This window comes from Oncorhynchus masou, chromosome 12, assembly GCF_036934945.1.
Source record: "Oncorhynchus masou masou isolate Uvic2021 chromosome 12, UVic_Omas_1.1, whole genome shotgun sequence".
Lineage (NCBI taxonomy): Eukaryota > Metazoa > Chordata > Actinopteri > Salmoniformes > Salmonidae > Oncorhynchus > Oncorhynchus masou.
The window spans coordinates 186,306-211,772 of record NC_088223.1 but is presented as its reverse complement, the minus strand read 5'-3'; the positions used below and the strand labels follow the sequence as shown (position 1 = coordinate 211,772).

Below are 25,467 nucleotides of genomic sequence, written 5' to 3'. Positions count from 1 at the left end.
TAATATAGTGTATAAGAGGTCAGGCTGGGCCTAATATAGTGTAGAAGAGGTCAGGCTGGGCCTAATATAGTGTATAAGAGGACAGGCTGGGCCTAATATAGTGTATAAGAGGTCAGGCTGGGCCTAATATAGTGTATAAGAGGTCAGGCTGGGCCTAATATAGTGTATAAGAGGTCAGGCTGGGCCTAATATAGTGTATAAGAGGACAGGCTGGGCCTAATATAGTGTATAAGAGGTCAGGCTGGGCCTAATATAGTGTATAAGAGGTCAGGCTGGGCCTAATATAGTGTATAAGAGGTCAGGCTGGGCCTAATATAGTGTATAAGAGGTCAGGCTGGGCCTAATATAGTGTATAAGAGGTCAGGCTGGGCCTAATATAGTGTATAAGAGGTCAGGCTGGGCCTACTATAGTGTATAAGAGGTCAGGCTGGGCCTAATATAGTGTATAAGAGGTCAGGCTGGGCCTAATATAGTGTATAAGAGGTCAGGCTGGGCCTAATATAGTGTATAAGAGGACAGGCTGGGCCTAATATAGTGTATAAGAGGTCAGGCTGGGCCTAATATAGTGTATAAGAGGTCAGGCTGGGCCTAATATAGTGTATAAGAGGTCAGGCTGGGCCTAATATAGTGTATAAGAGGACAGGCTGGGCCTAATATAGTTAGGGTTGCAAAGGGTCGGAATCTTTCCAGTAAATTCCCTTAATTGTTCCTGTAATTTTCCATAGGAAGTTAAGCCCTGGAATGTGGGGCATTTTCACTGTTATAAGCTAAAAAGTTATCTTGTAACAGTGAACCTTTTTTTGTGGGACACACAAGGCAATTCTCGGTCTTGTAGCATATTTTAGTTAACCTATCCTCAATTCAATGGAATTGTAACCCTCTGCATGCACAGTGCATTCTACCATCACATGTACAGCTGATTCTCAAGATCTTGCACAATGAGATGAGATGCTATTAAGACCACATTACTACACTGTCTGATCCAAGGACTACATGCTTTATGGTAAGTTTTGATTACGAAACTGGGTGGGGTGAATATATTTTATATGGCATACATTATTTTTTTGTTTACTAGTAAATAGTAGCCTACAGCAAAGTGTTTTTAAATCATTTCTAACTTGTTACCAATTTCTGCTAGTTAGTTTTTGCTACCATGTGGGGTTTAGCTTCATTGAGCCTGCTAACTGAGGAGTGTTAATTCACCTGTTCCATACATTTTAAAACATTGATCTTACAAAGGAGTTGTTTAATCTAACTCTTTAACTATTAACTATATCAGTACATGGAATTTTATTTTTATTTATTTTTTACAATTTGTTTTCTAATCTATACAGGAAAATGCCACCGGCACTATCTGATGTGTGGAGACATTTCACTGCAGCTAATGTAAAGGAAAAGCTGTGTACATTTGCATATACTGTGCCAAATCATATGTGAAGAATGCAAAAAAGTGCATAAAGTTCCCTCAGCGCTCACAACAAGCAACCTCTGACAAAAGTCCCTCTACTACTATTTGAGGTGAAAATGATGAATGAGACACCTTATTTATAGCAACTACTCATGGTCCTCCTGGAATCAGAAGTTTTTTTGACTCAATGGAGGAACGTAGTCAGAGAAGGGCTGATGTATTTTAGGAGAGAGCAGCCTGAAACTCCTGAAACCAGCTGTCATGGCTGATTTCCTCCTCTTCCTCTGAAGAGGTGTAGCAAGGACTGGACCAATACGCAGCGTGGTAGGTGTCCATGTTTTAATAGGGGAAAAACTGAACACACTTTACAAAATAACAAACGTGGCAAAACCGAAACAGTCCTATCTGGTGCAGAGAACACAAAGACAGGAAACAATCACCCACAAAGTACCCACAGAATATGGCTGCCTAAATATGGTTCCCAATCAGAGACAACGATAGACAGCTGCCTCTAATTGAGAACCAATCTAGGCAACCATAGACATACAAAATACCTAGAAAGGAGACAGCCCTATAAACATAAAAAAACCTTGACAAGACAAAAACACATACATCACCCATGTCACACCCTGACCTAACCAAAATAACAATAGCAGTAGCCATTGCACAGATTGAGGGAGACAATGCCATCCTGTCTGATGTTCAGACTCTGCTTGCAGATGTAAGAGAAGAAATCTGTACTGCCCTGCCACCTTCACTGTTGCTCCAAGCAGAGGCAACTACAGTTCTGAAATACATCAAAAAGTGTGAAAACTTCTTCCTGAAGCCCATACACACCGCAGGGTAGATGTTGGACCCCAAGTATGCTGGCAAGAACATCCTGTCTGGTGCGCAGATCAACAAGGCCTATGGTGTCATCACAACCGTGTCTCGCCACCTTGGCCTGGATGAGGGCAAGGTTCTTGGTAGTCTGGTGAAGTACACTTCCATGCAAGGGCTTTGGGATGGAGATGCAATATGACAGTTGTAGCAACATATCTCATCAGCCACCTGGTGGAAGGGACTTTGTGGATCTGAGGCTCTTTCCCCTGTTGCCAAATCCCACCAAAATCAGCCGTCTCAGAGCGCAACTGGTCCTTGTTTGGGAACACACACACCAAAGCATGCAACAGGCTGCCCAATACAAGGGTTGAAAAATTGGTGGCCATCCGGGCAAATTTGAGGCTTTTTGAGTCTGACAATGAGCCATCCTCAACAAGATTGGAAAGTGACAGTGAAGATGAGGCCTCAGAGTCTGATGTTCAATGGACATTGAGGAGGTCCAGGGAGAAGACATGGAAGCCTGAGATCAAGACAACCAAAGCTTTAGTTTGTAGACTGTCTTTTTACATTCTGTTGAAAACGTTTTTGGGGGATATTATTGATCATTGGGGATCATTCAATATGCTCTGTCTTTTGTTGTTCAGTGAAATCATCCTATGTGAAGAGTCAACTCATTCAATTAAAGTTCAATTTGTGTCAGGATTTGGCCAGGGTTGTTCCGGGTTTTGGTCACTAGATGCCCCCATTGTGCTTTTTGACCTTATGTTTTTTCCCTTGTTCCCCATTATTATTTGCACCTGTGCCTCGTTTTCCCTGATTGTATTTAAACCCTTAGTTTCCCTCAGTTCTGTGCTCTGTGTTTGTATGTTAGCACCCAGCCCTAGTGTTCTGTGTATTCTTGTCGATTCCGGTGGATGCTCTTGTGGAATTCTGTTTTTGTTTTTGAGTATCTCTTGAGGCTTTTTTGTGCTATTCCTACCACCTTTTGGATTTGCCATTTTTGTATTGAAGGACTTCTCCTTTTTACTTTATTAAATACTCCGTCTTAAGTACTGCTGTGTCTGCCTCATCTTCTGGGTTCTGCTGACTATTCGTGGCTCAGTTGGTTAAGTGACTGTTTCTCACTCCGGAGACCCAGGTTCGTAACCGGGTCCTGACAATTTGTAACTAAACTGTTTTTTACATTCCTATTGGAAGGATTTAATCATTTGCAATTATGTCTACTCATGATAATGTAAAAGGTTTATGTTTCTGTCTCCATATGAAATGGTAAATATATCCAAAACAAAAAACATCTACATTTAAATGGTATTAATATTAATTTGCATATATTCCTGTTAATTCCCAAATATTCCCGTTAATTCCCAAGGAAAGTTTCCACATCTGACTATTCCCCAAAATGTGCAACCCTAAATATAGTGTATAAGAGGTCATACAAGAAGTTTTGTAGTGATTCCTTTGTTGTTTATTGTAAAGAATATCTGTTGGTCCGTGGTGTGTAATGAGGAGCAAAAAGACACTTGACACATGTATGAAATTGCTTATTCAAGTTGCTAATAAACGTGAACCCATAAAGAAAATGACTGTAAAAACTGTTAAAACCCTGTGGATTGATGAGGAATTGAAAAATTGTATGTTTGAGATGGATGAGGCAAAAGTAATTGCAAATAAATCTGGCAGCACAACTGATTGGCAAACATATTGCAAATTGAGAAATAATGTGACTAAACTGACTAAAAAGAAGAAGAAACTACACTATGAAATGATAAGTGAAATGATGAATGCTAGTAAAAAGCTTTGGAGCACCTTAAATGAAATTCTGGGGGAAAAGGCAAACTCAGCTCCATCATTCAATGAATCTGACGCCTCATTCATCACAAAACCAACTGATATTTCCAACTTATTTTAATGATTTTTTCATTGGCAAGAATAGCAAATTTAGGCATGACATGCCAGCAACAAATGCTGAAACTACACATCTAAGTACAACTGACCAGCGACTGCGACTGAAACACTTAACAAAGAGTTACAGTTAGTTTCAGAGTGGGTGGCAAGGAATAAGTTGGTCCTAACTATTTCTAAAACTAAAAGCATTGTATTTGGGACAAATCATTCATTAAACCCTAAACCTCAAATATTGTAATATAATGTTGAAATTGAGCAGGTTGAGGTGACTAAACTGCTTGGAGTAACCCTGGATTGTAAACTGTCATGATCAAAACATATTGACACAACAGTAGCTAAAACAGGGAGCAGTTTTCTTTCTCATATCTTAATCTCACTTTATCTACGAACTAATTATACTTTCCTCACCCAATGTGGTACGGATCTGCAATTTTGTATACCTTATAACTGGAACTTCCATCAGGAGCTAGCCAGCTAACTATCTACTAGTCATTGTTAGCCATGGCTAGCGGTCCTCTAGCCAGCTAACTATCTACTAGTCATTGTTAGCCACTGCTAGCGGTCTTCACCTTTAGCTCGGTCACCAGCCAGCTTTAGCTCGGACAATTACCTGCCGGTCTGCACAGCGCGATATCAACCCACAGCATATCGGACTGCTTTTCTCCTCACCGGATTCCTGTGGCAATCTCTGGACATCACACCGGATCATCGCAACAAGCACCAGTCCCGAAGCAAGCACCAGTTAGCCTCGAGCTAGGCCCATCTCCCGGCCAACCGACGGAGTATACCAGCTAATTCTTGGGCTGCAATACCTCTTTTGCCAATTGGCCTGGACACATTGTTGTTGACACGGAGCCCCTCCGATCCATCACGACTGGTCTGCCGATGTAATCGTCCGATGTGGTTTTCCATTGCGATGTCGCCGAATACCCATCTGCTATCCCCGGCCCGCTAGCTTTCTGTCTCCCGCTGGCCTAGTGCAGTAGTTACTACCGAACGGCTCCCTGACTCACCTATTGCTGCTCATTGGACCCTATAATCACTCGGCTACAAGGCTGATGCCTGCTGGACTGTTTCAATAACACTGTACCTGATTTTGTTTATCTGTCGGCCCCAGCCTCGAACTCAGGCCCTGTGTGCACCTAACTGACCCTCTCTGCCCATTCATCGCCATTTACCCGTTGTTGTCTTAGCTCTCCTGACCAACACCTGTGATTGCTTTATGCCTCTTTCTAATGCCAATATGCCTTGTCTACTGCTGTTTCTGTTAGTTTATATTGTTTTACTTCACTGTAGAGCCCCCATTCCCGCTCAACATGCCTTAGATAGCTCTTTTCTCCCACCCCCTACACATGCGGAGACCTCACCTGGCTTAACTGGTGCCTCCAGAGATGCAACCTCTCACATCGTCAGTCAATGCCTAGGTTTACCTCCACTGTACTCACATCCTACCATACCCTAGTCTGTACATTATGCCCTGAATCTATTCTACCACTCCCAGAAATCTGCTCCTTTTATTTTCTGTTCCCAACGCACTAGATGACCAGTTTTTATAGCCTTTAGCCGTACCCTTATCCTACTCCTCCTCTGTTCCTCTGGTGATGTAGAGGTTAACCCAGGCCCTGTAGTCACCAGTACACCTATTCCCCAGGCACTCTCATTTGTTGACTTCTGTAACCGTAAAAGCATGTTAACATCAGAAATCTCCTCCCTAAGATTGTTTTATTCACTGCTTTAGCATACTCCGCCAACCCTGATGTCCTAGCCGTGTCTGAATCTTGGCTTAGGAAGGCCACCAAAAATTCAGAAATTTCCATCCCCAACTACAACATTTTCCATCAAGATAGAACTACCAAAAGGGGGCGGAGTTGCAATCTACTGCAGAGATAGCCTGCAGAGTTCTGTATTACTATCCAGGTCTGTGCCCAAACAATTTGAGCTTCTACTTTTAAAACTCCACCTTTCCAGAAATAAGTCTCTCACTAATGCCACTTGTTAAAGACTCCCCTCAGCCCCCAGCTATGCTCTGGCCACCATATGTGAATTGATTGCCCCCCATCTATCTTCAGAGTTCGTACTGTTAGGTGACCTAAACTGTGACATGCTTACACGGGCCACCCTACAATCTAAGCTAGATGCCCTCAATCTCACGCAAATTATCAAGAAACCTACCAGGTACAACCCTATATCCGTACACATGGGCGCCCTCATAGATATCATCCTGACCATCCTGCCCTCTAAATAAACCTCTGCTGTCTTCAACCAGGATCTCAGCGATCACTGCCTCACTGCCTGCGTCCGTAATGGGTCCACGGTCAAAATACCACGCCTCATCACTGTCAAATGCTCCCTAAAACACTTCAGCGAGCAGGCCTTTCTAATCGACCTGGCCCGGGTATCCTGGAAGGATATTGACCTCATCCCATCACTAGAGGATGCCTGGTTGTTCTATAAAAGTGCTTTCCTCACCATCTTAATAAGCATGCCCCATTAAAAAAATGTAGAACTAAGAACAGATATAGCCCCTGGTTCACTCCTGACTTGACTGTCCTTGACCAACACAAAAACATCCTGTGGCGAACTGCATTAGCATCGAATAGCCCCCACGATATGCTACTTTTCAGGGAAGTCAGGGACAGTCAGTACACAGTCAGTTACACAGTCAGTTAGGAAAGCAAAGGCTAGCTTTTTCAAACAGAAATTTGCATCCTGTAGCAATAATTACCCAAATTGTTGGGACACTGTAAATCCATGGAGAATAAGAACAACTCCTCCCAGCTGCCCACTGCGCTGAGGCTAGGAAACACCGTCACCACTGATAAATCTACGATAATTGAGAATATCAATAAGCATTTTTCTACGGCCGGCCATGCTTTCCACCGGGCTATCCCTAGCGGGGCCAACAGTTCTGCACCCCCCGCAGCAACTTGCCCAAGTCCCCCCGTTTATCCTTCACCCAAATCAGATATCTGATGTTCTGAAATCAGCTGGGCTAGGCAATCTGGACCCTCTCTTTCTAAAATTATCTGCTACAAATGTTACAACCCCTGTTACTAGCCTGTTCAACCTCTTTTTTGTATAGTTGAGATCCCTAAAAATTGGAAATCTCCCGTGGTCATCCCCCTCTTCAAATGGGGAGACATTCTAGACCCAAACTGTTACAGAAGTATATCCATCCTGCCCTGCCTTTCTAAAGTCTTCGAAAGCCAAGTTATTAACAAACAGATCACCGAACATTGCGAATCTCACCGTACCTTCTCCGTTATGCAATCTGGGTTCCGAGCTGGTCATGGGTTCCCCTCAGCCACACTCAAGGTCCTAAACGATATCATAACTGCCCTCGATAGAAGACAGTACTGTACAGCCGTCTTCATCGACCTGGCCAAGGCATTCGACTCTGTCAATCACCTTATTCTTATCGGCAGACTCAATAGCCTTGTTTTCTCAAAAGACTGCCTCGCCTGGTTCACCAACTACTTCTCAGATAGAGTTCAGTGTGTCAAATCGGAAAGCCTGTTGTCCGGACCTCTGGCAGTCTCTATGGGGGTGTCAGAGGGTTAAATTCTCAGGCTGACTCTTTTCTCTGTATATAAGAATGATGTCGCTCTTGCTGCTGGTGATTCTCTGATCCACCACTACGCAGACTATGCAGACGACACCATTCTGTATATGTCTGGCCCTTCTTTTGACACCTCCAAATGAGCTTCAATGCCATACAACTCTCCTTCTGTGGCCTCCAACTGCTCTTAAATGCTAGTAAAACGAAATGCATGCGATTTATGAGAGGTATTGACATGTTGAATGCACCGAGGTGTCTGTCTAAACTACTGGCACACAGCTCGGACACCCTTGCATACCCCACAAGACATGCCACAAGAGGTCTCTTCACAGTCTCCAAGTCCAGAACAGACTATGGGAGGTACACAGTACTACATAGAGCCATGACTACATTAAACTCTATTCCACATCAAGTAACTCATTTAAAAACAGATAAAAAACACCTTATGGAACAGCGGAGACTGTGAAGCAACACAAACATAGGCACAGTCACATGCATACACACACACACACACAGTAGCATATGCACTATACACACACATACACTTGTACAGTATATATGTGGTAGTGGTGGAGTAGGGACCTGAGGGCACACAGTCGGTGAATATGTTGCAATGTTTTTAAATGTTATAAACAGCCTTCATTTTGCTGGACCCCAGGAAGAGTAGCTGCTGCCTTGGCAGGAACTAATGGGGATACATAATAAACCCCAGGAAGAGTAGCTGCTGCCTTGGCAGGAACTAATGGGGATCCATAATAAACCCCAGGAAGAGTTGCTGCTGCTTTGGCAGGCACTAATGGGGATCCATAATAAACCCAGTAAGAGTTGCTGGTGCCTTGGCAGGAACTACTGGGGATACATAACAAACCCAGGAAGAGTTGCTGGTGCCTTGGCAGCAACTAATGGGGATCCATAATAAACCCCAGGAAGAGTTGCTGGTGCTTTGGCAGGCACTAATGGGGATCCATAATAAACCCAGTAAGAGTTGCTGGTGCCTTGGCAGGAACTACTGGGGATACATAACAAACCCAGGAAGAGTTGCTGGTGCCTTGGCAGCAACTAATGGGGATCCATAATAAACCCCAGGAAGAGTTGCTGGTGCTTTGGCAGGCACTAATGGGGATCCATAATAAACCCAGTAAGAGTTGCTGGTGCCTTGGCAGGAACTACTGGGGATACATAACAAACCCAGGAAGAGTTGCTGGTGCCTTGGCAGGAACTAATGGGGATCCATAATAAACCCAGGAAGAGTTACTGGTGCCTCGGCAGGAACTCATGGGGATCCATAATAAACCCAGGAAGAGTTACTGGTGCCTTGGCAGGAACTAATGAGGTTCCATAATCAATACAAATACAAGCCAGAAGGTTAGAGAACTTCAGGACAGACAAGAGCTCAATTCAGCAGGTTAGATAATGTCATGAAAGACAAGAGCTCTAATCAGCAGGTTAGAGAGCTTCAGGAGAGACAATAGCTCTAATCAGCAGGTTAGAGAGCTTCAGGACAGACATTTGATCTAATCAGCAGGTTAGAGAGCTTCAGGAAAGACAATAGCTCTAATCAGCAGGTTAGAGAGCTTCAGGACAGACATTAGATCTACTCAGCGGGTTAGAGAGCTTCAGGACAGACATTCGATCTAATCAACAGGTAAGAGAGCTTCAGGAAAGACAACAAGACAAGCTCTAACCAGCATGTTAGAAAGCTTCCGGACAGATAATAAGTTTAATTAGCAGGTAAGAGAGCTTCAGGGCAGATATTAGCTCTATTCTACCCAACAAATTAGAGAGCTTTAGGACAGGTAATGGCTCTAATCAGCAGATTAGAGTGCTTTAGGACAGATGATAGGTCTATTCGCATCAGCAGGTTTTAGAGCTTTAGATCAGACAGGAGCTCTAATCAGCAGGTTAGAGAGCATCAGGACAGACAATAGCTCTAATATGCAGGTAAGATAGCTCCAGGACAGACAATAGCTCTAATCAGCAGGTTAGAGAGCTTCAGGACTGACAATAGCTCTAAACAACCGACCAGAGGGCTTCAGGAGTGACAATAGCTCAAATCAGCAGGTTCGAGAGCTTCAGGACAGACAATATCTCTGTCCAGAAGGTTTGTTGGCTTCAGGACAGGCTATAGCTATATTCTAATCAACAGGAAAGAGAGCTTAAGGACAGGCTATAGCTATATTCTAATCAACAGGAAAGAGAGCTTCAGGACAGGCTATACCTATATTCTAATCAACAGGAAAGAGAGCTTCAGGACAGATAATAGCTATATTCTACCCAACAAATTAGAGAGCAACCAATTAGAGAGCTTCTAAATAGCTCTAATCAACAGGTAAAAAGCTAAAGGAAAGACAATAGCTCTATTTCAGCAGATTAGAGAGTTTTTGGAGAGAAAATAGCTATATTCTTTTCAGAAGAGGTAGAGGCCTCTGGACATTCAATTGCTCTAATCAGCAGGTTAAAGAGCTTCATGACAGACAATAGCTCTAATCAGCAAGTTAGAGAACTTCATGACAGACAATAGCTTTACTCAGCAGGTTAAAGAGCTTCATGACAGACAATAGCTCTAATCAGCAGGTTAAAGAGCTTCATGACAGACAATAGCTTTACTCAGCAGGTTAAAGAGCTTCATGACAGACAATTGCTCTAATCAGCAGGTTAAAGAGCTTCAGGACCGACAATAGCTCTAATCAGCAGGTTAAAGAGCTTCATGACAGACAATAGCTCTAATCAGCAGGTTAAAGAGCTTCAGGACAGACAATAGCTCTAATCAGCAAGTTAGAGAACTTCAGGATAGACAATAGCTTTATTCAGCAGGTTAGAGAGCATCAGGACAGACAATCAGCAAATTAGAGAGCTTCAGGACAGACAATAGCTCTAATCAGCAGGTTAAAGAGCTTCATGACAGACAATAGCTTTACTCAGCAGGTTAGAGAGCATCAGGACAGACAATCAGCAAATTAGAGAGCTTCAGGAGAGACAATAGCTCTAATATGCAGGTAAGATAGCTCCAGGACAGACAATAGCTTAAATCAGCAGGTTAGAGAGCTGCAGGATAGATAATAGCTCTAAACAACTGACCAGGGGGCTTCAGGACAGACAATAGCTCTAATAAACAGGTTAGAGAGCTTCAGGACAGACAATAGCTCATTTCTAATCAGCAGGTTGCATAGCCTCAGGACAGACCATTAATCTAATCAGCAGGTTAGAGAACGTCAGGACAGGCAAATGATCTAATCAACAAGTTGGAGAGCTTCAGGACATTCAAGAGCTCTAATCAGCAGGTTAGAGAGCATCAGGAGAGACAAGAGCTCTAGTCAGCAGGTTAGAGAGCTTCACGGCAGATCAAATCTCTAATCAACTGGCTACAGAGCTTCAGGACAGACAATAGCTCTAATCAGCAGGTTAAAGAGCTTCATGACAGACAATAGCTCTAATCAGCAAGTAAGAGAACTTCAGGATAGACAATAGCTTTACTCAGCAAGTTAGAGAGCATCAGGACAGACAATCAGCAAATTAGAGAGCTTCAGGAGAGACAATAGCTCTAATATGCAGGTAATATAGCTCCAGGACAGACAATAGCTTCAATCAGCAGGTTAGAGAGCTTCAGGATAGATAATAGCTCTAAACAACTGACCAGGGGGCTTCAGGACAGACAATAGCTCTAATAAACAGGTTAGAGAGCTTCAGGACAGACAATAGCTCATTTCTAATCAGCAGGTTGCATAGCCACAGGACAGACCATTAATCTAATCAGCAGGTTAGAGAACGTCAGGACAGGCAAATGATCTAATCAACAAGTTGGAGAGCTTCAGGACATTCAAGAGCTCTAATCAGCAGGTTAGAGAGCATCAGGAGAGACAAGAGCTCTAGTCAGCAGGTTAGAGAGCTTCACGGCAGATCAAATCTCTAATCAACTGGCTACAGAGCTTCAGGACAGACAATAGCTCTAATCAGCAGGTTAAAGAGCTTCATGACATTCAATAACTCTAATCAGCAGGTTAGAAAACTTCAGGATATTCAATAACTTTAATCAGCAGCTTAGAGAGTGTTAGAACAGTCAATAGCTCTAATCAGCAGGTTAGAGAGATTCAATACAGACAATATTTATTCTTAATAGCATGTTAGAGAGATTCAATACAGACAATATTTATTCTTAATAGCATGTTAGAGTTCTGCAGGAATGACAATAACTTTAATCAGCAGCTTAGAGAGTGTTAGGACAGACAATAACTCTAATCAGCAGGTTATAGAGCTTTATGACAGACAATAGCTAAATTCTAATTAACAAGTTACAGAGATTCAGGACAGACAATAGCTCTAATATACATGTAAGATAGCTTCAGGAGAGACAAGAGCTCTATTCAGCAGGTTAGAGAACTTCAGGACAGGACACATTTTTATTCAAAACAGGATGTTAGAGACCTGCAGGAAATACAATAGCTCTAATCAGTAAGTTAGAGAGCTTCAGGACAGACACTATTTCTAATCTAATCAGGAGGTTAGAGAGCTTCAGGACATTGAAGAGCTCTATTCAGCAGATTAGGGAGCTTCAGGACATTTAATAACTAATTTCTAATCAGCAGGTTAAAGAGCTTCAGGACATTGAAAAGCTCTATTCAGCAGGTTAGGGAGCTTCAGGACAGACACAAGCTCTAATCAACATGTTAGAGAGCTTCAGAACAGACAATATATCTAATCGAACCAGCAGGTTAGAGAGCTTCAGGACATTGAAGAGCTCTATTCAGCAGGTTAGGGAGCTTCAGGACAGACACTAGCTCTAGTCAGCAGTTTAGAGAGCTTCAAGACAGACAAAATATTTATTCTCAACAGCATGTTAGAGACCTGCAGGAAAGACAATAGCTCTAATTAGCAAGTTAGAGAGCTTCAGGCAGACAATATTTCTAATCTTATCAGCAGTTTAGGGACCTGCAGGAAAGACAATAGCTCTAATCAACAGGTTAGGGAGCTTCAATGCCATACAACTCTCCTTCCTGCAACTGCTCTTAAATGCAAATAAAACCAAATGCATGCTTTTCAACCTTTCACTGCCCGCACCCGCCCGCCCGACTACCATCACTACTCTGCACGGTTCTGACCTAGAATATATGGACAACTATAAATACCTAGGTGTCTGGCTAGACTGTAAACTCTCCTTCCAGACATCTCCAATCCAAAATCAAATCTAGAATCGGCTTTCTATTTCACAATAAAGCATCCTTCACTCACGCCGCCAAACTTACCCTAGTAAAACTGACTATCCTACCGATCCTCGACTTCTGCGATGTCATCTACAAAATAGCTTCCAATACTCTACTCAGACAATTGGATGTAGTCTATCGCAGTGCCATCTGTTTTGTCACTAAAGCCCCTTATACCACCCACCACTGCGACCTGTATGCTCTAGAAGGCTGGCCCTCGCTACATATTTGTTGCCAGACCCACTGGCTCCAGGTCATCTATAAGTCTATGCTAGGTAAAGCTCCGCCTTATCTCAGCTCACTGTTCATGATAACAACACCAACCCGTAGCACGCGCTCCAGCAGGTATATCTCACTGGTCATCCCCAAAGACAACACCTCCTTTGGCCGCCTTACCTTCTAGTTCTCTGCTGCCAGTGACTGGAACAAATTGATTTTTTTTTTGCTGAAGCTGGAGACTTACATTTCCCTCACTAACTTTAAACATCAGCTATCTGAGCAGCTAACCGATAGCTGCAGCTGTACAGTGCCTTGCGAAAGTATTCGGCCCCCTTGAACTTTGCGACCTTTTGCCACATTTCAGGCTTCAAACATAAAGATATAAAACTGTATTTTTTTGTGAAGAATCAACAACAAGTGGGACACAATCATGAAGTGGAACGACATTTATTGGATATTTCAAACTTTTTTAACAAATCAAAAACTGAAAAATTGGGTGTGCAAAATTATTCATTATAAATCATGATGCTGCCACCACCATGTTTGACAGTGGGTATGGTGTGTTCAGGGTGATGAGCTGTGTTGCTTTTACGTCAAACATAAAGTTTTGCATTGTTGCCAAAAAGTTCAATTTTGGTTTCATCTGACCAGAGCACCTTCTTCCACATGTTTGGTGTGTCTCCCAGGTGGCTTGTGGCAAACTTTAAACGACACTTTTTATGGATATCTTTAAGAAATATCTTTCTTCTTGCCACTCTTCCATAAAGGCCAGATTTGTGCAATATACGACTGATTGTTGTCCTATGGACAGAGTCTCCCACCTCAGCTGTAGATCTCTGCAGTTCATCCAGAGTGATCATGGGCCTCTTGGCTGCATCTCTGATCAGTCTTCTCCTTGTATGAGCTGAAAGTTTAGAGGGACGGCCAGGTCTTGGTAGATTTGCAGTGGTCTGATACTCCTTCCATTTCAATATTATCGCTTGCACAGTGCTCCTTGGGATGTTTAAAGCTTGGGAAATCTTTTTTGTATCCAAATCCGGCTTTAAACTTCTTCACAAAAGTATCTCGGACCTGCCTGGTGTGTTCCTTGATCTTCATGATGCTCTCTGCGCTTTTAACGGACCTCTGAGACTATCACAGTGCAGGTGCATTTATACGGAGACTTGATTACACACTGGTGGATTGTATTTATCATCATTAGTCATTTAGGTCAACATTGGATCATTCAGAGATCCTCACTGAGAGTTTGCTGCACTGAGAGTAAAGGGGCTGAATAATTTTGCACGCCCAATTTTTCAGTTTTTGATTTGTTAAAAAAGTTTGAAATATCCAATAAATGTCGTTCCACTTCATGATTGTGTCCCACTTGTTGTTGATTCTTCACAAAAAATACAGTTTTATATCTTTAAGTTTGAAGCCTGAAATGTGGCAAAAGGTCGCAAAGTTCAAGGGGGCCGAATACTTTCACAAGGCACTGTATATAGTCCATCTGTAAATCACCCACCCAATCTACCTCCCTCATCCCCATATTGTTTTTATTTACTTTTCTGCTCATTTACACACCAGCTTCACTACTTACACACCATCATCTGCTCATCGTCATCTGCTAAATTGTAATTACTTTGCTACTATGGCCTATTTATTGCCCTACCTCCATTTGCACACACTGTATGTAGACGTTCTACTTTCTATTGTGTTATTGACTGTACGCTTGTTTATTCCATATGTAACTCTGTGTTGTTGTTTGTGTTGCGCTGCTTTGCTTTATCTTGGCCAGGTCGCAGTTGTAAATGAGAACTTGTTCTCAACTAGCCTACCTGGTTAAATAAAGATAAAAATTTAATTAAATTAAAAGAGAGTTTCAGGACAGTCAATAGCTCTAATCAGCAGGTTAGAGAGCTTCAGGACAGTCAATAGCTCTAATCAACAGATTATAGAGTTTCAGGACAGACAATAGCTCTAATCAACAGATTATAGAGCTTCAGGACAGACAATAGCTATAGGACTGACTAACTACTAGTCTGCTGCTCAGAAGAACATTGTTTTATTTGCCTATGTTTAGGAAAACTCCATTTTAAATTTCTGCCAAATCAAAAGATACCCTGAAAGATACTTCCGCTCAACAGTTCCCCCCATACCTTTCTTTCCCCTCCCCATGTCTCCAGATCCTATGACACTCTGACCCCATGTTGAGGCTATTATAGCCACTAGAAGCCCTCAGGGCCCAGGCTGTGGACTACAGAGCTCATTCTTCTTACCCCTCCTGTACTCCACTCTCATACTTTCTCTCCATTGAAGATATATAAAACCCAGGAAAAATATGTTTTTTGGTTGTGCTGGGTCTTTAAATAGAATAACCCACAAGGAAGTGCATACAGCTGATGTCTGCTGTTAAATTTTATGCCTGAAAACTTTACAAAACATTTGTAGCCCTATATGTCAAAAATATGGGTTAAAGGTTGTTTTTCGTGGAGATCTGGTGTGGGCATTTGAACTAATATTGTAAGCTCTAAACAGGGCTGGGAAACAGACTAACATTACTGGGGTTGATATGATAACAACGTATTTGCATATTCAGTGTACAACAAATAGAAGTAGTGTACATCTGCCCATGTCCACATTTTATGATCGGCTTTAAAGTCAAATGGTTGAATTCGTGAAACATATGAGCTACTAATAATGATAATAATTCCATCATTGGATACTAACTATTTTATTCTCATTTTTGAGTCAGGGTCATTTTTGATGAGAAAAAGTTATTTAAAAGGTTATTGAAATTAATTCTACAGCCCGTAAAAATTATTATTTCACTGAAAAAAAATGAAGAAATAGACAAATGTCAAATGTCAATAGTGGGTCAAAATGTCAATAGTGTCAACATTCCAGTCCATGGAGAAGACAGACATGCAGTATGACATAGTCAGAACAAAACTGCAACATAAAGATGGCCACAAATCATACCAGCAGGCACTGAAAATACAGCACCAAACAGAAGATAATGATGTGATAAATAAACCAAGATATTTTATTCATAACATGGTAAATACATTGTTCTGCAGTCATTTACAGATCATTCCTGCCCTAAAAGCCACTCAAAGTATTAAATAGGCCTAAACCAAATAGTACTAAAACAAAAAGACCTCAAGTTTTTATTCACCTAAACTGCAGCCTATTACATCTGACGGAAACTGCGAATTTGACAAGTCTATTCGCCGCCAACCTTAGTTTGCCTTTAACACAACCACAGTAATACTTCCAAAAGGTTAGAGGAAATTAATCCCAAATAATATAAACAAAAATTGTTACATATTATTTACTAAAATATTAATGTCATAATAAAACAGAAGTTTATTTATTTTGTCCCAAATTACAGCGCAAAAAGTCTCGTATGTCATGATAAAGTCATCAAAGATCCTTTCCCCAGCTATGATCACTTACTTGTCCGTCTCCTGTGACATATTTTTCTTCCTCCACGATTCTTCCTTGTGAAACTGGACTTTCAAGTCGGAGCAGGTACTACTAGAGTGAGGCAGAGTTGGTGAGGGATGCCAGAACCTGGGTTACAGGTAAGTCGACTTTTCCTACCCTGCTTGTTTCACACAGACAGTCCCTTCCTTTCTACCAGGCAGTTAGGCTTCACTGGACGCTGCACCTCTGTGTGCTTTGTGCCAATACAGAGCGGCTAATCAATGGTCTCCTATACAATAGTCAGTACATGAAAGGAATAATAAATCCTCGTTATAAAAAAAGACTATATTTACCTCGCTTTGCTAAATAGGAATGAGTCAACTTTGTTGGAATTCTTTCAGTGTAAGGTATTTGGGTTGAAAGAAGGCAAGCCTATCGCTGATTGGTCCATCTACCGTGGTCTCAGCCTATCGGTGATTGGCTGCCTCGTCAGAAAAACAGGTAACACCCCCCCCCCCCTCACCTGTAGGGTTATATACCTAGAACTGACAATGTTACTGCATTCTGCATTGAAATAAACTGGCCTCTTCTTCAGTGTTTTGCTATGTAATTTAGAAATGTTCTTGAAATACCAAGACTGCTGGAATGAATGATAGGATGGGGGGGATGAGGATGGAATAGGAGAGGACTTGCAGCATGACTGCCCTGCCTTAAAGATATGATAGACCTTCACTGACCAGTTGTTGATAGACATCAATGCCCTGGGCCTGAAATAGCCTACACACACACACACACACACACACACACACACACACACACACACACACACACACACACACACACACACACACACACACACACACACACACACACACACACACACACACACCCACACACACCCACACACACCCACACACCTGGATAGGGATCTGAGGTTGGAATTCTCCAGGCACACGGTCAGAGCCACAGCTGAGCACAAGTTCCTCATGTAAAGCCATGTGTAATTCAAGTGTTTAGGATATTTACTCACATCACCTCATATAGTCACAGGTCACAGGTCACAGCCGCAGGAATTAGGGCTGCTGAGGGTGCAGCAGCAACACCTAAAAAATAATACGAATTTGGACTAAATAAAATATAAATGTGTATTTTTTTTCTTACAAAAGTCACGCACTGGGTCTTTAAAAGTCCTGTATTAGCGGACCGACATGGCCCTGTGCAGCCCGGGCTCAAGGACATTTAATGTACATTTCTTTCTGATGGCTGGGTGGTGCCCAGCTATTTGTTGACACAATACCATTGTATTGTGTACCATTGTATTGTGTGTTTGTGATGACTTCTAAAACTTTATGTTCCTATTCTTATATTTCGTTATTTCTTATTATTGTTGCATTGTCAAGAAGGAATGTGCTAGTAAGCATCTCCTTGAATGGTGTATACCATATGCATCCTGTACATACCACTAATAAAACTTGAAACTCCTGGTTAACAGACAATAGACACTACTTTGTGGAGGAGAGAGGGTCAGATGGTGGCATGGACACCTTCAGATGTTATCTCAACTCCACAGTCAGGCTGTATCCATGGAGACCACCCTTCAGATGTTATCTCAACCCCACAGTCAGGCTGTATCCATGGAGACCACCCTTCAGATGTTATCTCAACCCCACAGTCAGAATGTATCCATGGAGACCACCCTTCAGATGTTATCTCAACCCCACAGTCAGAATGTATCCATGGAGACCACCCTTCAGATGTTATCTCAACCCCACAGTCAGGCTGTATCCATGGAGACCACCCTTCAGATGTTATCTCAACTCCACAGTCAGACTGTATCCATGGAGACCACCCTTCAGATGTTATCTCAACCCCACAGTCAGGCTGTATCCATGGCGACCACCCTTCAGATGTTATCTCAACCCCACAGTCAGACTGTATCCATGGAGACCACCCTTCAGATGTTATCTCAACCCCACAGTCAGGCTGTATCCATGGAGACCACCCTTCAGATGTTATCTCAACTCCACAGTCAGACTGTATCCATGGAGACCACCCTTCAGATGTTATCTCAACTCCACAGTCAGACTGTATCCATGGAGACCACCCTTCAGATGTTATCTCAACCCCACAGTCAGGCTGTATCCATGGAGACCACCCTTCAGATGTTATCTCAACCCCACAGTCAGAATGTATCCATGGAGACTACCCTTCAGATGTTATCTCAACTCCACAGTCAGACTGTATCCATGGAGACCACCCTTCAGATGTTATCTCAACTCCACAGTCAGACTGTATCCATGGAGACCACCCTTCAGATGTTATCTCAACTCCACAGTCAGACTGTATCCATGGAGACCACCCTTCAGATGTTATCTCAACCCCACAGTCAGACTGTATCCATGGAGACCACCCTTCAGATGTTATCTCAACCCCACAGTCAGACTGTATCCATGGAGACCACCCTTCAGATGTTATCTCAACCCCACAGTCAGGCTGTATCCATGGAGACCACCCTTCAGATGTTATCTCAACCCCACAGTCAGGCTGTATCCATGGAGACCACCCTTCAGATGTTATCTCAACCCCACAGTCAGGCTGTATCCATGGAGACCACCCTTCAGATGTTATCAAATGCTTACCAAATGGCACCCTTTTCTCTATATAGTGCACTACTTTGAACAGGGCCCTATAGCACCCTATCCCCTATGTAGTGCACTACTTTTGACCAGGGCCTATATTTGTTGTTGTAGATACCAATCAATCAGGACAAGAGGACTCACTCAGTCTGGTCTGGGAGTTATGGGTCACGTCATTGGTCAAACCAATCTTCCACCTGGGGAAAAGGGAAGACCTGGGTCCATACATTTTATTCATTTCTGATCCATATATTTCATTCATGGTTGTTGGGGTGCTCAGACATTCCATTTTAGATTTTGCATTTAAACATTTTAGGAGTATTTTGCTTACTTTGTTGTATTAGTAAGTGTACTTACTAAGTTATTGTTGCAACTTCGGGAAGAAGCATTCATTTGCTTATGAATACTCTTGAGGCATAGGTTTCGCTATGGAAATACATACACATTATTAGTGAAAAGTTCAGTTGAACAGTGAAGCTTTTGAGTCAGGCCTCCCTTTTGTGTGTTAGTGTGTGTTTGGCTAATGGTCACTATCCTCCCTTCTCTAATTTGTTTAAGTGAGCACCTGGGCTTTTCAATGCTGTGTGTAAATGGAGTTGCTAAATAAATACAGGTGGGGTCCTCTTGCAAAGAGCAGAGCATGCATGGCATTCCCTCAACAACAGTCCCAATGGATTAGGGTTAATGCTGCGAAACCACAACACTAAGAGAAATAGAGAGAGAACAGTGAAACAGAGAGAGATACGAGCAAGAGGGAGAGAGAGCAGAGAGAGAGAAGAGCGAAAGAGAGAGAACAGAGAGCAGAGAGAGAGAGAATAGAGAGAACAGAGAGATAGAGAACAGAGAGAACAGAGAGAGAAGAGAAGAGAAAAAACAGAGTGAGAACAGAGCACAGAGAGAGAGAGAAGAGAAAAAACAGAGAGAGAACAAAGCAGAGAGAGAGAAGAGCGAAAGAGAGAGAACAGAGAGAGTAGAGAGAGAGAATAGAGAGAACAGAGAGAACAGAGTGAAGAGAAGAGAAAAAACAGAGCGAGAACAGAGCACAGAGAGAGAGAGAAGAGAAAAAACAGAGAGAGAACAAAGCAGAGAGAGAGAAGAGCGAAAGAGAGAGAACAGAGAGATTAGAGAGAGAGAATAGAGAGAACAGAGAGAACAGAGTGAAGAGAAGAGAAAAAACAGAGCGAGAACAGAGCACACAGAGAGAGAGAAGAGAAAATAACAGAGAGAGAACAGAGCAGAGAGAGAGAGAGAGAAAACAGAGAGAGATGAGCTGATCTGTTCTACTGGCTGATTGGTCCTTTTCTCTTGCAGATGATCTGTTCTACTGGCTGATTGGTCCTTTTCTCTTGCAGATGATCTGTTCTACTGGCTGATTGGTCCTTTTCTCTTGCAGATGATCTGTTCTACTGGCTGATTGGTCCTTTTCTCTTGCAGATGATCTGTTCTACTGGCTGATTGGTCCTTTTCTCTTGCAGATGATCTGTTCTACTGGCTGATTGGTCCTTTTCTCTTGCAGATGATCTGTTCTACTGGCTGATTGGTCCTTTTCTCTTACTGATGCGGTGAAATGATTCAGACTATAATGTGATTCCACATGCTGAATACTTTCCAGGCATTTCTACCTATTTTCATCCCCTTTGGAATGTGTAACATCTAATAGTATTCCCTTCTGACAGTTGAGAATCTACTGAACAGACGGTCTAGAGACAGGCAGGGGTATGAAAGACATGTCAGAGGTTAGGATGTATAGAGACAGGCAGGGGTATGAAAGACATGTCAGAGGTTAGGATGTATAGAGACAGGCAGGGGTATGAAAGACATGTCAGAGGTTAGGATGTATAGAGACAGGCAGGGGTATGAAAGACATGTCAGAGGTTAGGATGTATAGAGACAGGCAGGGGTATGAAAGACATGTCAGAGGTTAGGATGTATAGAGACAGGCAGGGGTATGAAAGACATGTCAGAGGTTAGGATGTATAGAGACAGGCAGGGGTATGTCAGGGGTTAGGATGTATAGAGATAGGCAGGGGTATGTCAGGGGTTAGGATGTATAGAGACAGGCAGGGGTATGAAAGACATGTCAGAGGTTAGGATGTATAGAGACAGGCAGGGGTATGAAAGACATGTCAGAGGTTAGGATGTATAGAGACAGGCAGGGGTATGTCAGGGGTTAGGATGTATAGAGATAGGCAGGGGTATGTCAGGGGTTAGGATGTATAGAGACAGGCAGGGGTATGAAAGACATGTCAGAGGTTAGGATGTATAGAGAAAGGCAGGGGTATGAAAGACATGTCAGAGGTTAGGATGTATAGAGACAGGCAGGGGTATGTCAGGGGTTAGGATGTATAGAGAAAGGCAGGGGTATGAAAGACATGTCAGTGGTTAGGATGTATAGAGACAGGCAGGGGTATGAAAGACATGTCAGAGGTTAGGATGTATAGAGACAGGCAGGGGTATGAAAGACATGTCAGAGGTTAGGATGTATAGAGACAGGCAGGGGTATGAAAGACATGTCAGAGGTTAGGATGTATAGAGACAGGCAGGGGTATGAAGGAGGTTAGGATGTATAGAGACAGGCAGGGGTATGAAAGACATGTCAGAGGTTAGGATGTATAGAGAAAGGCAGGGGTATGAAAGACATGTCAGAGGTTAGGATGTATAGAGACAGGCAGGGGTCTGAAAGACATGTCAGAGGTTAGGATGTATAGAGACAGGCAGGGGTATGAAGGAGGTTAGGATGTATAGAGACAGGCAGGGGTATGAAAGACATGTCAGCGGTTAGGATGAATAGAGACAGGCAGGGGTATGAAAGACATGTCAGAGGTTAGGATGTATAGAGACAGGCAGGGGTATGAAAGACATGTCAGAGGTTAGGATGTATAGAGACAGGCAGGGGTATGTCAGGGGTTAGGATGAATAGAGACAGGCAGGGGTATGTCAGGGGTTAGGATGTATAGAGACAGGCAGGGGTATGAAAGACATGTCAGAGGTTAGGATGTATAGAGACAGGCAGGGGTATGTCAGAGGTTAGGATGTATAGAGACAGGCAGGAGCATGTCAGAGGTTATGATGTATAGAGAGGCAGGGGTATGTCAGGGGTTAGGATGTATAGAGACTGGCAGGTGTATGTCAGGGGTTAGGATATATAGAGACAGGCAGGAGCATGTCAGGGGTTAGGATGTGTAGAGACAGGCAGGGGTATGTCAGAGGTTATGATGTATAGAGACAGGCAGGAGCATGTCAGAGGTTAGGAGCTTCCTCTGTACCTAAAATGAATGTGTGCTGCTGTGGTAAAGGTAAAAGGTGTACCTGCATGCATGGTATTACTTCGGGGAAAAGGAAGCTTGTCTGGGCTTGGCTGGGATCTGTGTGTGTACCTGTTTGGCAGGTAACCATAAGCACATATTGCAGAGGGAGATGGCAGTGTGGTTGAATGTAACAGACCAGGCCCAGGTTGATCCCCTCCGCTCCACTCGGCTTTACGCACAATGCAGATGGGGGCTCAGATGAAGTCTCTGGGCTCACCAGCATCACATTCCACTGGCTCTTAAAGGGGCAGCAGCATCACAATCCACTGGCTTGGTAGCCTAGTGGTTAGCGTTGGGCCAGTAACCGAAAGGCCAGTAACCAAAATCCCAGAGCTGACAAGGTAGAAATCTGTCGTTCTGCCCCTGAACAAGGCAGTTAACCCACTGTTCCCCGGGAGCCGAAGAGGTGGCTGTTGACTAAGGCAGCCCCCCTCACCTCTCTGATTCAGTTGGACTTCTGAAAACTGACTACATTCAGTTGGACAACTGACTAGGTATCCCCCTTTCCCTCTTAAAGGGGCATCAGCTTCACATTCCTTTGGCTCTTAAAGGGGTGGCAGCATCACATCCCACTGGCTCTTAAAGGGGCGGCAGCATCACATTCCACTGGCTCTTAAAGGGACAGCAGCATCACATTCCACTGGCTCTTAAAGGGACAGCAGCATCACATTCCACTGGCTCTTAAAGGGACAGCAGCATCACATTCCACTGGCTCTTAAAGGGACAGCAGCATCACATTCCACTGGCTCTTAAAGGGACAGCAGCATCACATTCCACTGGCTCTTAAAGGGGCGGCAGCATCACATTCCACTGGCTCTTAAAGGGACAGCAGCATCACATTCCACGGGCTCTTAAAGGGACAGCAGCATCACATTCCACTGGCTCTTAAAGGGACAGCAGCATCACATTCCACTGGCTCTTAAAGGGACAGCAGCATCACATTCCACTGGCTCTTAAAGGGACAGCAGCATCACATTCCACTGGCTCTTAAAAGAGCAGCAGCATCACATTCCACTGGCTCTTAAAGGGACAGCAGCATCACATTCCGCTGGCTCTTCAAGGCATATCAAATCTAATTTGATTTGGCACATCCGCTGGATACAACACCTTACAGTGAAATGCTTACTTACAAGCCCTGAGACCTTTTTTTAAAGTAAGAAAATAAAAAGATTGACTAAAGTAAAAAAAGGTAACAATAAAATAACAATAACAAGGCTAAATACAGGGGGTACCGGTACAGAGTCAATGTGGAGGCTATATACAGGGGGTACCGGTACAGAGTCAATGTGGAGGCTATATACAGGGGGTACCGGTACAGAGTCAATGTGGAGGCTATATACAGGGTGTTACGGTACAGAGTCAATGTGGAGGCTATATACAGGGTATTACGGTACAGAGTCAATGTGGAGGCTATATAAAGGGTGTACCAGTACAGAGTCAATGTGGAGGCTATATACAGGGTGTTACGGTACAGAGTCAATGTGGAGGCTATATACAGGGTGTTATGGTACAGAGTCAATGGGGAGGCTATATACAGGGGGTACCGGTACAGAGTCAATGTGGAGGCTATATACAGGGGGTACCGGTACAGAGTCAATGTGGAGGCTATATACAGGGGGTACCGGTACAGGGTCAATGTGGAGGCTATATACAGGGGGTACCGGTACAGAGTCAATGTGGAGGCTATATACAGGGTGTACCAGTACAGCGTCAATGTGGAGGCTATATACAGGGGGTACCGGTACAGAGTCAATGTGGAGGCTATATACAGGGGGTACTGGTACAGAGTCAATGTGGAGGCTATATACAGGGGGGACCGGTACAGAGTCAATGTGGAGGCTTTATACAGGGGGGACCGGTACAGAGTCAATGTGGAGGCTTTATACAGGGTGTACCAGTACAGAGTCAATGTGGAGGCTATATACAGGGGGTTACGGTACAGAGTCAATGTGGAGGCTATATACAGGGTGTTACGGTACAGAGTCAATATGGAGGATATATACAGGGGGTACCGGTACAGAGTCAATGTGGAGGCTATATACAGGGGGTACCTGTACAGAGTCAATGTGGAGTATATATACAGGGGGTACCGGTACAGAGTCAATGTGGAGGCTATATACAGGGGGTACTGGTACAGAGTCAATGTGGAGGCTATATACAGAGGGTACCGGTACAGAGTCAATGTGGAGGCTATATACAGGGGGTACCGGTACAGAGTCAATGTGGAGGCTATATATAGGGGCTACCGGTACAGAGTCAATGTGGAGGCTATATATAGGGGCTACCGGTACCGAGTCAATGTGGAGGGGTACAGGGTAGCCGAAGTAATTGAGGTAATATGAACATGAAGTTAGGGCTAAGGTGACTATCCATAGATAATGAACAGAGAGTAGCAGCGGCGTAAAGAAGTAATGCAAATAGTCTGAGTAGCAATTTGATTAACTGTGTAGCAGTCTTGTGGGTTAGGTGTAGAAGCTGTTATGGAGCCTTTTGGACCTAGGCTTGGCGCAGCATCCCATTCCACTGGCTCTTAAAGGGACAGCAGCATCATATGCTCTGGCTGGCATTCGTATCCTTCTCACCAAATAAAAATGTCTTGCAGAATCAGCAAGACTCTCTCCATAGAGGAGAGGGGAGAAATGGAGAGGAGAAGAGAGAAACGGAGAGGAGAGGAGAGAAATGGAGAGGAGAGAAATGGAGAGGAGAGGAGATAAATGGAGACGAGAGGAGTGGAGAGAAATAGAGAGGTGAGGAATGGAGAGGAGATACATGGAGAGGAGGGGAGACAAAGGGAGAGGAAAGGAATGGAGAGGAGAAGAATGGAGAGGAGCAGAATGGAGAGGAGAGAAATGAAGAGGAGAGGAGTGGAGGGAAACGGAGTGGATAGAAATGGAAAGGATAGAAATGGAAAGGAGAGAAATGGAGAGGAGAGAAACGGAGTGAAGAGAAATGGAGAGGAGAGAAATGGAGAGGAGAGGAGCAGAATGGAGAGGAGAGAAATGGA

General features: G+C 43.5%; 1 protein-coding gene across 2 annotated transcripts in view; it reads right to left on the bottom strand.

The window, feature by feature from the left end:
• grhl2b (grainyhead-like transcription factor 2b) overlaps positions 1-16,936 on the bottom strand; it is a 154,121-nt gene extending 137,185 nt beyond the window's left edge. The window contains exon 1 of one of the 2 annotated variants that reach the window (XM_064979419.1): positions 16,550-16,936. In XM_064979419.1, coding sequence (XP_064835491.1) covers positions 16,550-16,569 — 20 coding nt within the window. In that variant the 5' untranslated portion in view covers positions 16,570-16,936. The remainder of the gene's footprint in view (positions 1-16,549) is intronic. The other variant, XM_064979418.1, reaches the window with a different exon arrangement.
• Positions 16,937-25,467: the final 8,531 nt, after the last annotated feature.